This window comes from Aythya fuligula, chromosome Z (genome assembly GCF_009819795.1).
Source record: "Aythya fuligula isolate bAytFul2 chromosome Z, bAytFul2.pri, whole genome shotgun sequence".
Taxonomy (NCBI): Eukaryota; Metazoa; Chordata; class Aves; order Anseriformes; family Anatidae; genus Aythya; species Aythya fuligula.
Genome location: NC_045593.1, coordinates 55,737,031 through 55,752,751, shown reverse-complemented (window position 1 = coordinate 55,752,751; position 15,721 = coordinate 55,737,031). Strand labels below are relative to the sequence as shown.

Below are 15,721 nucleotides of genomic sequence, written 5' to 3'. Positions count from 1 at the left end.
AAGCCGCCCCAGTCCCAGCTCCTGAAGCCGCCCCAGTCCCAGTTCCTGCAGTCGCTCCAGTTCCAGCTCCGGCCGCTACTCCAGTCCCAGTTCCTGCAACTGCTCCAGTCCCAGCTCCTGAAGCTGCTCCAGCTCCAGCTCCTGAAGCCGCTCCAGCTCCAGCTCCTGCAGCTGCTCCAGTCCCAGTTCCTGCAGTCGCTCCAGTTCCAGCTCCGGCCGCTACTCCAGTCCCAGTTCCTGCAACTGCTCCAGTCCCAGCTCCTGAAGTCGCTCCAGCTCCAGCTCCTGAAGCCGCTCCAGCTCCAGCTCCTACTGCTGCTCCAGTCCCAGCTCCTGCAACTGCTCCAGCTCCAACTCCAGCTCCTGTAGCCGCTACAGCTCCGGTTCCTGCAACTGCTCCAGCTCCTGTAGCCGCTCCAGCTCCTGTGGCCGTGTCAGAGAAACGAGCTGTAGCAGTGCAAGTTGACCCTGCAGAGGGCATTCCAACCCCTGTGGCAGACCCTGTAACAAAGTCAGAGAAACGAGCAGTAGCAGTGCAAGCTGCCCCTGTAGAGAAGGTGAAAATATGGTATAGAAATTCAAGTCGTTTAGAACGCAGAGAGTCTTCTGCCAATCCAGGTAAGGCTTCTGCCAAAACTAAGTATAGAGATGACGAAGATGATGACGACGCTGGGCCGTCAAGGATTCAGGAGGAGGAAGATGAGGATGCCGAAAGAGCAACAGTAACTACCCGAAGCCTAAACGAGCGCGAGCTACGAGATGTGCGAAAAGATTTTGGTCGCTGTATAGGTGAGCAGCTTGTCACCTGGCTGCTCCGGTGCTGGGACTCTGGAGCCAATTGTGTGGAATTAGACGGCAGGGAAGCCAAGCGGCTGGGATCCCTTGCTCGAGACGCCGGCATTGACAAAGCAATTGCAGATGGAGCACGACCCACCAGCCTCTGGAGGCGTCTCCTCTCAGCTGTGAGGGAAAGGTATCCCTTCAAGGAAGATATTTTATGTCTACCAGGCAAGTGGACCACTATGGAGAAGGGAATCCAGTACCTGAGGGAATTAGCCGTACGGGAAGTGATTTATGAGGATCCAGACCTCAAACAAACATCCACAGATCCAGATGAAGTCAAGTGTACACGACCCATGTGGCGGAAGTTTGTACGGAGTGCACCATCATCATATGCCAGCTCATTGGCAATAATGGCCTGGAAAGAGGATGAGGAACCCACAGTGGGTGAAGCGGCTAAACAACTCCGGCAGTACGAAGAAAGTCTCTCCTCTTCCTTACAGGCCTGCGTCTCAGCTGTGGAGAAACTTTCTGAAAAGGTTCACCAACTTGAAGAGAATCTATTGTCCTCCCCACCTGAACCAACCAGTGCCCACCGACCAAAGGAGAACACTTGGGAGAAACTTTCTGAAAAGGTTCACCAACTTGAAGAGAGATTATTCTCCTTCGCACCTGTACAAAGCAGTGTCTCAGCTGTCAGGGGTAGGCGTTCACCCACACAAGGAAGACGATATGGTGGGTACTCACCCCGTGCCACCCTGTGGTTTTACTTACGAGACCATGGAGAGGACATGAGAAAGTGGGATGGAAAATCTACCGCGACCCTAGAGGCACGGGTACGTGAGTTGCAAAAGAAAACAATCAGGAAAAAGGGATTCTCCGAAAAGTTTGCTGCTCCAACTTCCAGCAGACAGTCCTTCAAACACAGAAACGAGGAAGATTCTGACCAGGATTAGGGGGGCCCTGCCTCCAGCCAGGGGGAGGAAAGGGACAATCGAGTTTATTGGACTGTGTGGATTCAATGGCCTGGCACATCACGCGCACAGAAGTATAAGGCTTTAGTAGACACCGGTGCACAATGTACTATAATGCCATCGAGCTATAAAGGACCAGAGCCCATCTATATTTGTGGAGTGACAGGGGGATCTCAGCAGTTGACTGTATTGGAGGCTGAAGTGAGTCTGACTGGGAATGAGTGGGAAAAGCACCGCATTGTGACTGGTCCGGATGCTCCATGTATCCTTGGCATAGACTATCTTAGAAGAGGATACTGCAAGGACCCAAAAGGGTTCCGGTGGGCTTTTGGTATTGCTGCCTTAGAGACAGAGGGCATTAAACAATTATCTACCTTGCCTGGTCTCTCAGAGGACCCTTCTGTTGTGGGGTTGCTGAGGGTCGAAGAACAGCAAGTGCCAATTGCTACCACAACTGTGCACCGGCGGCAATATCGCACCAACCGAGACTCCCTGATTCCCATCCATAAGCTAATTCGTCAATTGGAGAGCCAAGGAGTGATCAGCAAGACTCATTCACCTTTCAATAGTCCCATATGGCCAGTGCGAAAGTCTAATGGCGAGTGGAGACTAACAGTGGACTATCGCGGCCTGAACGAAGTCACGCCACCACTGAGTGCTGCAGTGCCGGACATGCTGGAACTTCAGTATGAACTTGAATCGAAGGCAGCCAAGTGGTACGCCACAATTGATATCGCTAATGCATTTTTCTCCATCCCTCTAGCAGCAGAGTGCAGGCCACAATTTGCCTTCACTTGGAGGGGAGTCCAATATACCTGGAATAGGCTGCCCCAGGGGTGGAAACACAGCCCTACCATTTGCCATGGGCTGATCCAGTCTGCACTAGAGCAGGGGGAAGCTCCTGAACACCTGCAGTGCATCGATGACATTATTGTGTGGGGTGACACAGCAGAGGAAGTTTTCGAGAAAGGGAAGAAAATAGTCCAAATCCTTCTGAAAGCCGGTTTTGCCATAAAACAAAATAAAGTCAAAGGACCTGCACGGGAGATCCAGTTTTTAGGAATAAAATGGCAAGATGGACGTCGTCAAATCCCAATGGATGTGATCAACAAAATAACAGCTATGTCTCCACCAACTAACAAAAAAGAAACACAGACTTTCCTAGGTGTTGTGGGGTTTTGGAGAATGCACATCCCAAATTACAGTCTGATTGTAAACCCACTCTACCAAGTAACTCGTAAGAAGAATGAGTTTGAATGGGGCCCTGAACAACGACAAGCCTTTGAACAAATCAAGCAGGAAATAGTCCATGCAGTAGCCCTTGGGCCAGTTCGAACAGGACCAGATGTAAAGAATGTGCTCTACACTGCAGCCGGGGAGAACGGCCCCACCTGGAGCCTCTGGCAGAAAGAACCTGGGGAAACTCGAGGTCGGCCTCTGGGGTTTTGGAGTCGGGGATACAGAGGATCTGAGGCCCGCTATACTCCAACTGAAAAGGAGATATTGGCAGCATATGAAGGAGTTCGATCTGCTTCGGAGGTGGTCGGTACTGAAGCGCAGCTCCTCCTAGCACCCCGATTACCGGTACTAGGCTGGATGTTCAAGGGAAGGGTCCCCTCTACGCATCATGCAACTGATGCTACATGGAGCAAGTGGGTTGCACTGATTACTCAGCGGGCTCGAATAGGAAACCCCAGTCGCCCAGGAATATTGGAAGTGATCATGGACTGGCCAGAAGGCAAATACTTTGGGATATCATCAGAGGAGGAGGTGGGTCGTGCTGAAGAAGTGATTATGAGTTTGTGATATATTGTGTTTGTTTAGGCACAATTTCCTTTTTTAAATTTCCCTCAAATCTCTCATCTAGTAGAGGATTATGATTGAGCACAACTGACCCACACAGTGCTCAGTTGTGCTCAATCATAATTGAGCACAACTCAATTATTATTAATTATTATAATATATAATTATTAATTATATATTAAAAATTTTCTTCCCTCAGTGTAGGGAAGAAAAATGTGGACAGAACTTACTTTCAGTCACATACAAAATATTAGAATGCTTTGTAAGTTTCTACTTGATGTGCAATGACATGCTCTGTTCCCTGCCACTTTCTTTGGTGGTAGCACACTCCTGCATATTCAAGAGCACTTTCTAGTGCACACAATACCAAGGACAACCTAAAGTTAATAATAGCAAGAGCTAATGTGCACAGAGAAATAAAGGCAATATGCCAGATATAAAAGTGGCACTCAGACAATATTTTTTTAAAAAGCTACTTTTATTTGCCTCCTAGAGATTTACCAAGAGATCAGATGCAGAGAGCTTATGTAGTTTATGTACTGAGAGCTGAACTTGAAATGAATCAGCCACTTTGGGTTCAGCCTCTGAATTTTGGATGGCTTTGACCTTCAGCCTGCCAAAGTGCTTATGATCAATAAGGCAATGAGAATGATGTACCCCAGCAAGCACAAACCTAGCAACAGAGAATTATAATCATTTCTAAGCCTCATGAGCAGTCGATGAGTTCCCTACCCCCTGGAGAGGACAAACAATACTTCTTTTGTCAGTTATCCGCATCTCCACCATACTTTGCAATGAAAAACACAGCTGACACCTCATCTTACAGTGAACCATTTCTTATCCCTGGAGCATTTGTATTTTGGTCTTGCAGAAACCCAAGCCGGCACCTACATTGACCACACTAGAGCTCTGAAAATAGAATGAAACAATGCAAATATACAACATCTACAACAACAAAAAAGGAAAACATGAAGAGCTTTTTACACATGGTAAATAAAACAGAGGCCCTGGAAAATAAATAGCTGCATCTAATCTAAATTACTGCAGGATTCTGAGGCACTAATTTTACAAACCTTACACTAAAAGGAAGGTTTTCATTTGACAAAACAAAAAAATTGAGGCAGAAAGGAGGAACATCTTATACTCCATGACCTGATCTTGCAAAGTACACACAAAAACATATAAACATATATTTTGTTGTGGTGGGTTAACTTTGGCTACATATCATGTAGCTGAGTAGCTCTTGCTGCTCACTCACTCCCTTTCCTCAAGAGGACAGGAGAGAAAGTATAATGGAAAAACTTGTGAGTTGAGATAAGGACAGGACAGGGAGATCACTCACCAGTTACTGCCACTGGCAAAACACGTTCTGCTTGGGGAAGATTAATTTAATTTATTGCTGGTTAATAACAAAATAGAGCAGTGAGAACTAAAAGAGCAAATTAAACCCCCCTTCCCCTCATCTACCCTCTTAAATGGCCTCCTCCCACGCAGTGCAGGAGAATGGGGAATAGGTGCTGTGGTCAGTCCCTGACGCTTTGTCTCCACCGCTCCCTCAGGGTCCCTCTCTGCCCCTGCTCCCCGTGGGGTCCCTCCCAGGGAGATGCCGTCCTTCCCCAACTGAGCCTGCGGGGGCTGCCCACAGGCAGCAGCTCCTCAAGTACTGCTCCAATATGGGTCTAGGGTCCATCCATCCCCCAGGAGCAAACTGCTCCAGCACGGGTCCCCCACGGGTGGGCGGCAGCTCCCCCCAGACCTCCTGCTCCTGCGGGGGCTCCTCTCCACAGGCTGCAGCTCCGGCCCGGGGCCTGCTCCTGCGGGGGCTCTCCATGGGCCGCAGCCTCCTCCAGGCCACATCCACCTGCTCCACCGGGGGCTCCTCCACCCATGGGCGGGCTGCAGCGTGGAGATCTGCTCCATGTGGGACCCATGGGCTGCAGGGGGACAGCCTGCTCCACCAGGGGCCTCTCCCTGCACAGCCCGCAGGGGAACTGCTGCTGCCTGCCTGCAGCACCTCCTGCCCTCCTGCTGCACTCACCTGGGTGCTGCAGGGCTCGTTCTCATTCATTTCTCACTCCTCTCTCCCAACTGCTATGTCAGATACATAACCCTAGAATAAAAATCTTCTAAACATGTATAAGTATCTGTGTTTGTGTGTTTCTACTGGCTTCCGTGAAGTTCTTCTCATAAAAAGCTACATGCAGACATTGTAAATATGAGAAGTCATGTCCCGTCTTTGCCTGAGATTCCACTTTGTATCACCAGACGGTGTTCTCACAGAAACAGTCTGCAGCTTGACTCCATCCCAAAAAAGGAGCCAAGCTAAATTTTTATGGGAACCTATAAGCCACTGTATTGTGATTGCCAATGTAACTCATATTTATTTAACTCTTTTATTTATTTATTTTTTATCCTGTCTCAGCTGCTTTGAAAAATAGAATTGACCTAGATTTTCCTAATTGAAGCTGCAAGTCAGGTTCTGGGGGAAAGATTTTCCAAAGGACCTAACAGGCTTAGGAGCAGAATATGTACAGTATTTATTTTGGCCCTGTGGTCATGAGTCATTATGGTGGTTTTAGTGAACCCTCCAGGTACCAAAAAAATCAATATTTTGTAGATTCTCATCCTGTGTTCTTCTTCATGAGTCAGATATTCTATCTCTGCTTTCTCTGGAGTTTTCTTCTCTGATTACAGATGGATGCCTTTGCTATTCAGCACTAATTTAATTGCCTCCACTCCCAAAATTTTCTACGTCTTATTTCCTCTCACTGATGCTGACTGTTATGCAGTAAGGTATTGTTTTAATATGGGTGCTGTGTACATAAGAGGAAGCAAAGTAACATATTTGCAAGCACAGGGAAAAAGAAAATGTTTTCTGCTGAATGTTTTGAAAAAATTGTGGTATGTGTATTAGATACCTGTGCTTGTTCTTCTGTTTCCCAAGGAGGAGTAATTTTGTTCACAAATTGTAGTTCACACCAGCTGAACGTGATAATGGGAAAAAAGCATTTTGGCTCGGACAACCTAGCATAATCCAAGCAGCAGAGCACTGAGTACAATGGCCAATTCACTTCAGTGTACAGTCAGCATCCATAGTGGATCAGGGCAAAACTTTTTTCCCATCTCTCTCTTTTAACTAAGTCTGGTTCAGACTTCATTGAGACCAGTAGAGATTCCCCTTGACCTTAGTTTGCAGCAGGTTCACAGTGTCTTGCATGCTGGGGCCAAAGAGTATTCCCACAGGAGTGTGCTGCAGTTCCTTTTGCCAGTCATAATGGAAACAGGTGTGTGGTTCTGCTGCAGCAATATTGCCCCGGGGGAGAAGGAAGTGACCCTCACAGCATCACCTTGCATCTAGAGTATCTGGAAAATTATGCTGGTGGAAAATGGATGAACATTAGCTGAAAGCTTTGAAGACCACATCTGCATCTGATCTGTGCACATGAAGCTGAAGTTTATACCTCTGTTTATCTGCCATGGAAGCCCCTTGAGATATTGGCACTGTCAAGTGCCCTGAGTGTAAGAGGGGATGAGACTGAAACTGATGGTGAAAGAATGTAGGTGGGTGATAAATGAAAAGCTTCTGTGATTTTGACAGAGGTGAAAGCATGACCTAGCAGAGAGGAGAAAGACATCAATTTTTTAAAAAGGATAGAAAGGAAGACTAAGGGTACTACAGACAAGTGAGCCCCAGCTCTGTGCCTGGCAAGATCATGGAAAAGATCCTCCTAGAAGCAATGCCAAGGCACATGAAGGACAAGGAGGTGATCCAAAACAGCCCGCATGGCTTCAGCAAGGGCAAATCATGCCTGACCAGTCTGGTGGCCTTCTATGATGGAGCAACTGCATCAGTTGACAAAGGAAGACTGACCAGTGTCATCTACCTGGACTTCTGTAAGGCCTTTGACATGGTGCCACATGACATCCTGATCTCCGAATTTGAGAGTGATGGATTTGAAAGAAGCATCTCTCTGTGGATAAGGAATTGGCTTGAAGGCTGTACCCAGAGGGTGCTGGTCAGTGACTCTATGTCCTGGTGGAGGCCAGTGATGAGTGGTGTCCCTCAGGGGTCTGTCTTGGGGCTGGTGCTGTTTAATGTCTACCAATGATATAGACACCAGTGGGAGCAAGTTCACCCTGAGCAAGTTTGCAGATGACACCCAGCTGAGTGGTATAGTTGATACAGCAGAAGGAAGGGATGCCATCAAAAGGGACCTGGAGAAGCTTGAGAGGTGGGCCCACATGAGATTCAACAAGTCCAAGTGCAAGGTGCTGCACTTGGGTCAGGGCAATCCCAGACACGAGGACAGACTGGGAGAAGAACTCATTGAGAGCAGCCCTGCAGAGAAGGATTTTGGGGTGCTGGTGGACAAAATCTTGACATGAGGCAGCAGTGTGTGCTTGCAACCCAGAAGGCCAACTGTGTCCTGGGCTGCATCAAAAGCAGGGTGGCCAGCAGGTAGAAGGAGGTGATTGTCCCCCTCTGCTCTGCCCTTGTAAGGACCTACCTGGAGTGCTGCGTCCAGGTGAGGGGTCCCCATCACAGGAAAGGTAGATCTGTTAGAGTGAGCCCAGACAAGGGCCATGAAGTTGATTAGAGGGCTGGAGCACTTCTCCTTTGGAGACTGAGGCTGAGAGACCTGGGTCTGTTCAGCCTGGAAAAGAGAAGACTCCAGGGTGATCGCACTGCAGCCTTTCAATATTTAAAAGGGGCTTATAAAAAAGATCAAGAGCAACTTTTTACTTGGGCAGATAACAATAGGACAAGGGGGAGTGGTTTTAAACTCAAAGTGTAGATTTAGAATAGATCTTAGGAAGAAGGTGGTGGTGAGGCACTGGCACAGGTTGCCCAAAGAAGGTATGGATGCCCCATCCCTGGAGGTGTTGAAGGCCAGGCTGGATGGGGCTTTGAGCAAGCTGAAGGTAGAACATGTGCCTGCCTATGGCAGGGGGATTGGAACTCGTCGATCTGTAAAGTCCTTTCTAACCCAAGCCATTCTGTGATTCTATGCAGCCACAAGGAATTCTTGGGGAGACGGTGCCACTGGGGGATGTAAGGGTCTCAAATAATAGAAGCCATGTCTACAAGTGATCTCTTCTCCCAGAAAAGCTGGCTGAAAGACTCGGATGCACCCTAAGGAAATGGCCTGAGTAGGTCTGCTCCTGAATGGTGGAGGCTTTGTTAACAGGTCACCTTTGCATGATCCCCTAACATTCTTAAGTGTCCCCTTCCCACAATTTGCTTTATTACTGGTCATAAAGCATAAAGGGTCAGTTCACCTGAGCTGACTGTGGGAGCCCATAGTAACTGGGTAGTTCTGACACTGCATGGCAGAGCTTAGACTAAATGGATAAATTGATGGGCAGAAATAGTCTCCTCCTGTTAAAAGCCTGCTCAGAAGTGTTCTGAGGACTGCGTCTTTCTTCCTTTCTATAGCAACTCCTTGAACCTCACACCAGGGATAAATGAACTGATTAGAAAGACGAGAAGAGAAAATGGAAGAGAGTGGAAAGGAGGGTAGGAGCAGGCAAAGAGGAGACTCAGCAGACAAAATGGCCTTAAGCCAGCTGATAGTATTTCATGGACATCCAAGTAGTACCCTAGAAATACACCATTGGGGATCCGGCTCTTTGAAAAGCTATCATGTTTGTAGCTGCTGGCAGCTTTTCTTTTGTAGTCTTGCTAGGACAGGAACAACTCTGAAGAGGATTATCCAGCCTCATAATCTGTACCTGCCTGTTTCTTCACCACAGTTTAGTCTCCTCCTTGCCACTGCCCAGAGTAGTTTCCCTTCTGTCATTGCCCTGGGTGTTCCACGGTGCTGTTTTTAGAGAGGGCTGGCTGTACATGTGAGGAGGAAAACATGCCAAAAAAGTGCTCCAGAAGCAGTGTCTGTCCCTATGTCTATCTCTATTTCTATCTCTATTTCTGTCATCTCCAAACAGTCTTTATGCCAATCAGTATACAAATCATCCTCCCACTGCTATGCCTTAATATCTGCAAACTGCTAAGTGGCCAGCATGCTGTGCTCCCTGATCTCTGCATCTTTCTATCTCAGTTTGCTGAGTCAGCCTTGGAATAATGGACGAAAGCAGCAGTGAGCTGCTTTTTTTTTTGGCTATTGCATCTCTCCAGGCCTTTGCATGTCTGCAAGGTGGTCCATGTTTCTCTAAGCATAGTTCTACAAAGGTGGAGTTGGAGACTACATTTGGCAGCTTAGGATATGTCAAATAATGGAGACATTTTGTAATACCAGTCAGACTGCTGAGAGAGCCAGGCATAGTTTGGAGAGGACCAGCCACCCAGGTCAACTACTACACCTACAGAGGTGTGCATGTGTTATGACCAATAGGACCACCTTCTTCATCTGCTATCAGCTAGCACAGAGGACTTGATCATCCCAGACTGATCACAGTACAGAATAAATAACCTTGGGAAGAATATTCCAATTCACCAGCTGTAAACACAGGCAGTTGTCAGCTGTTTTCCTAGCAAGCTGTGAAAGTAGATATTCAGCAGCATAAACCTGTCACCTCCTGACAGTGCAGTGTGTACTGATAGAAGACCTTTGTCATTATCATTCAAGGGCAATCTGCAAAGCATTGTTTTTTGTTCCTGCTTTGGACTCTCGAATCAACTTTGTTTTAAAGGCTTTCTGTCCAGCCATGAGTTTTGTCTTTTAGCCTCTGCAAAACACAGAAACTATTGCACAGCTTTCATGGTGTCATTGATTAGCCCTGCTTGTGGAGGCAGCTCACCAGAATATAAAATGGTTGACCCCTGCCTGAAGTAATTCCTCCTGCAAGTCTGTTCCTTTCATGACAGTTCTGCTAGATCTTTCAAACAAGCTGGATTACTTGGTCAAGCAATTACTTGGTCAGTGGGTTACAAAAGAAACTAGCGAACCCAGGAGCGCTGGCTGAGTTCCAACACAGTCTTCAATATTCCTCAGGTTTTTGTGGTGAATCCCTGAATTAGGTTCTGACTCGAGGCCTCCGTACTGTTAGTCCAGTGAATGTTCACAGTAATCAATGCACTAGCAATTCATGAAGTGTCTTTTACAAATGCACAAAATTGTTCTTGTTCTGTTCTCTGAATTCAGTCCTTGAAAAATTCCCCTGCCCAAAATGAGATAAAGATCTCAGAAATCATAACATCAGCTATAGTTTTTCTACCTTAATTTGGTTGCCCAAGGAGAAGACCTTCAGACTGGTTAATGTGCAATATTTGTTTAAATTTTGATACATGTACTAATGCACAAAGCATAACTATCTTTACTGCAAACAGTCTCTCTTTGTGCTTAATGAAAACTACTCCGTTTAAAAAAATAAATAAATAAAAAGAACAAGCAACGACAAAAAACAGGAAAGTGCTGTACACATGCCATATTTACACAAAAGATGTTCTTCTGGGTCAGGCTAGAGCAAGCAATTTACATTATGACTAGAACAAGTGAAGAATATCTGTGGCTCCTTTTTTTCTTGAGGTGTATGGATTTTCAGCTTCTAACTGTGCAAGAGCACTGTTCAGACTCTGCTCTCTTTCTGTGCCCTGCCTTAGCCAATGCCATATAAATCAGATATCTAGTAACCGTGTCAGGAAGGAAGCCTTTCTGATATAAGAGACCTGATTTTTCACCATTCAGTTTGGTTTAGTAATTTATAAGAAAGAAAAAAAAAAAAAAAAAAAAGTGAGGAAAGGAAAGAGCAGAATCAACAGCAGGTTCATGATGAAATAACAAGTTTTGGCACCACTCAAAAAAGGGATCAAAGTGTTCAAAGCATGCACCAGGGTCTTCGCAAGTGGTAGCTTTGGTGTTGGATGTAGTCATCTACTGGGAATTCTCCCTCTGTCTTGACAAATTTGGCTTTGCTCCATTGGTAGAAACATCTGTAAGCTTCAGTGCCATCTCCTTCCACTGCCTTGGAGGCAATTTAATGTAATGGGGACAATGATTTCCTAGGAATTACCGGGAGATTATTTAATAACTCTTCACAAAGTGCTCTGAGAATGGAAAGCAAGACTCTAAGACAAAGATATGAATGTTTTTGCTTATGCCAAAGATAGCATGTACTTTTTTCTTTTTCTTTTTTTTTTATTCAGCAAAATATATGTATGAAATTTTGTGTACATAAGCAGATGCAGAAATGTTGAGCATGACTCATGTTAGCAATCGTGGCAGCTCAGTTTTACATGGGGAAGACACAGGAAATGGAGGTTTCCTATAACAACAGCTGGTATGCTATATATACATCACAACAAAGGCATCATTTTCATAAGGCTGTGTCCACATATAGTATGCCACTATTCAAAAGGAATATATTTTCACTTTTTGGAGATAAATATCTTGAGAATTAGTTTCTGCTTTGCATAGGCTACAAACAATAAATTGGACAGAATAATGAAATAAGCTGCTGCAGGGTGAAGCTCTTTGACATGATCATGGAAAGGGAATTCAGTATGGAGATACCCTGGGATAGCTATATTAATATCATATTCATTTTAACTTGTTACAGTTAGGACTTCTATTTCTGCCATGTCCACAAAGTTCAAATTTAATTTAATATCAGGTAAATTAAGTGGTACAGTAGCATGCCACTAAGACAAGTTTATGCAGAAAACAGAAGACTGTAAAGCTCTTTATACCATGTGAAAGTTCTTCATACTTAGCCTTTTCAGAAATATCACAGCATATTGTGTAAATGAAAAGGGAATACTCAAAGTAGTCCCATCATTTTGAAGGTGAAGGAAAGGAGACAACTTTTTTCCACTACCTGCGATGCACTGCAGGGGGACAGCCTGCTCCACCAGGGGCCTCTCCCTGCACAGGCCGCAGGGGAACTGCTGCTGCCTGCCTGCAGCACCTCCTGCCCTCCTGCGGCACTCACCCAGGGGCTGCAGGGCTGCTTCTAACCCCTCTCTCTCCTAGCTGCTGTGTAGCAGCAGTCTGTTCCCTTTCTTAAATCTGCTCTCACGGAGGCCCAACCAGCATCAGTGATAGTCACAACTCTGGCTAGTTGTGGGTCCCTTTTGGAGCCAGCTGGGTCTGGCTCCTGGCTGACATGGGGATGGACTCTTCTCTGGGAGAAAAGCAGTCTTCCCCACTACTAAAACCTTGTCCTGAAAACCCAATATTCTACATGTGTTCTTGGCAGAAGGTTTCATGAGTCAATAACGTGAAGATTGGAAGAACACCAGATGAGTGTTCCCTTTGGTAATGAAGAAGAAAGAATAGCATGACAAATAATAAGTGAAGCCCAACAGGACAGTTGAAAGAGAAATCTTTTTCTTATACCTGTGTCTTTTCAGTTTTCCAGATTTCTTTGATTTAAAAAGGAATTTCAGAATTAATCTGGTTAATTACAAGGATAAATCTTCTAATTGTAAATGGTTGCAAAGTTCCAGAGTAGGTGAGAATTCTTCAGCAGCTGAGGTCTCTAAGAAAAAGACATATTCAGGTCAAGGTGACCCCTGAGGTAGCAGGGTGGGCAAGTTGCCCTCTGATCGTCTTCTCTAAATATATATTTTCAACTTTGGCTGATAATTATGTTTTTATTGTTGTTGTGGGGTGGAATGTGAATTAAATTTCATAGACAGGGCTGTGTAAGAAGAGAAAAGGTGTCTTGTAATTTGTATATGAAGCAAGATAAGAAACATGCATTGAAATCTCTCAGATATCTTTTAAAAGCTCAACAAGGAAATAAAACAGCAGTTCCAGAGATGGCTGTATTGGCCACATCTGTTCATAGACTCAGCAACCACACAAAACCATTAATTCCCTGAAAAGAAATGTAACCAGCATCACTTGTATGCCAAACTTTTCCTAGAAATGTAAACTGTTAGCTGATATGCAGCATTTTTTCTTGGGATGCAGACTGATGACTAATTTCAGGCTTCTCAGAGCGCCTTGGGAAGAGTTTTTTTCTCAGTGAAACAGCAACATTGCCAGTCATCCATGGTGAAGACAACCATGAACAATTCCCATCACCGCAAATGGCGCAGAGCTGTGTTGTGGGATGCCTTTATGCACACCTCCAGATACCAACCATCCAGGTGTAGCCACAGTAGAGGAGACTTGGGGGACTTTAACCACCCTGACATCTGCAGGAGGGACAACACAGGCGGGGATAAGTAGGTTACATCTGATATCAGGAAAAACTTTACCATGTGCCAGTGAGAGAGCACTGGCACAGGTTGCCCAGAGAGCTTGTGGAGTCTCCTTCAATGGACATCTTCAAAAGCCACCTGGACATGGTCCTGGGCAACCTGCTCTGGGTGTCTTAGCTTCAGTAGCGGGTTGGACCAGATGACCTCCAGAGGTCCGTTCTGTCTTTAACCATTCTGTGATTCTGTAACTTGGTTGACAGCTGCTGGTCACAGAATCACAGGGCCATTCATGTTGGAAAAGACCTCTAAGTTCATCTAGTCCAGCCTTTAGATGGGTCCTCCTAGGATGTGCTTTTCCACTACAGAATTCCATCTCTCAAGACCTTCATGGATTTGTCTTAGCAAAGCATTATAATATTTACCTGCATCCCGCTGCACACTGTGGGCTTCACATGCACACTGTGTCAGCTGAACCTTGTGCTAGTCAGAGCTGTGAAGAGGTCAAGCTAGCCAAGGGAACATGGTTCCTTCTCTACTGAAAAGATTTAAGCGTTCCTTTGTGTACCTTCCTTACATTCACAGCAGCTGACACTGCAAGTATGTTCTGCAAGACATGTCTGAAGCAAGCAGCAAGAGCACCAGTTCTCATTATCTGCTTGTCCATGTATTAGGAGGGAAGAAAATTGTGCAGTGAAAATTCCCAGTGATGAAAGAAGCTTTATATGTGACCATATAAAGTATATACATAGTGATACAAAATAACTTACACAGACTTATAAAATATGCTAGTTCAACCATGGAAATAGCAGATACAATTATGTATGTTATGTTTGTTTAAGTTTGGAAGTGTGCAATATGATATGATTATGTTTAAATATTGCAACTGGCAGCATGTGACTATAATAATCTTAACAGCATACAATCACAGTAAATATTAGTAGGATAATGTTGTGATTATTTTAAGCTCCTCCAGATCCCCAAGGTCTCCCAAGGTCAGCAAGCCCACTCTGTTGGTACTTAGGAGTCGCCATCCAGGGTACAGAAGTCCCAGGGGCATCTTGTGCAAGTCAGTGGGTTGAGATGTTCACCTTAGCAGCAAGTTGTTCTCAGGCACCTAGATTCTCTTCTCTGGGTATCTTCTGCTGGTCCCAACCTGCATCTTTGGAGTTGTCTTTGTATTTCTCTCAAAACTCCATGACCGTGGCTTTCTTTATTTCCTTAGTTTCTCCAGGGAAATCACTTGATCCTAAGGAGTCAGTTCCAAATCTAACCCACAGACAGCCATTCATTTGAACCTTGATTGCTGCTGTCGTCCTGAGGAGTCAGCTCCAACACTGACCCAGAGATAAGTAGCAACTTTCCGCAGGTGTCTTAAATATGATGTTACTGAATTATTTATCCTGTGACCTAGATATTTGCTAGAGAGATTTGTTCATGTTTAGCAAGCAGTGGTAGCTTGTCATAAGTAATACTAAGTATATTTTTAGTGCTTTGACATTTTAGCTGCAATCACACCTTGGCTCATCAGTCCCACTATTCCCTGTTACCCTTAGTACCATTAGAGTTAGATCTAATTCCCAGCCTGTTTCTGGATCTTGCACTTGCTTCGGCTTCCTGTGCAAAGCAGAAGTAATAGTGGAAGTAAGTTGTAGGTCATTGGCAGCCTTGTTCGCCTGCTTCTCTCCTGATGTGCAGTCAGTGAGTGGGGGGTAAAGTCTCCAACTGATGCCTGAGGACTCCACCCTACCGTTTTTTACCAACATATGATGCAGTGCAAACACTACTCATATAACAGCATAGTAAGGACAAGGTAGTTTAAAATGCTATTAACTGTTTGGTGGCATAAATGAAGGTCAAGCAGATAATCACACAAATGCAGCTTCTGATATTAAACTTTGTGGGGCTGAACTTTGAGAAAAAGATGAAATTGTTCTCATCCTTCACATGTTTTGGAGGTAATGCAATATTCTCCCATCTTCAGGAATGCCAGAGAATGAAAAACGTGTTTTTTTGTTTGTTTGTTTTTGTTTTTGTTTTTGGTTATATATATATACAT

The 15,721-nt window shown here is 45.2% G+C and overlaps 1 protein-coding gene across 2 annotated transcripts in view; it reads left to right on the top strand.

The window, feature by feature from the left end:
• The window catches only part of CPLX1 (complexin 1), a 124,649-nt gene extending 109,699 nt beyond the window's left edge, over nucleotides 1-14,950 (top strand). For both annotated transcript variants that reach the window (XM_032205414.1, XM_032205415.1), the window contains exon 4: nucleotides 14,888-14,950. In XM_032205414.1, coding sequence (XP_032061305.1) covers nucleotides 14,888-14,935 — 48 coding nt within the window. In that variant the 3' untranslated portion in view covers nucleotides 14,936-14,950. The remainder of the gene's footprint in view (nucleotides 1-14,887) is intronic.
• The last annotated feature ends 771 nt before the right edge of the window (nucleotides 14,951-15,721 follow it).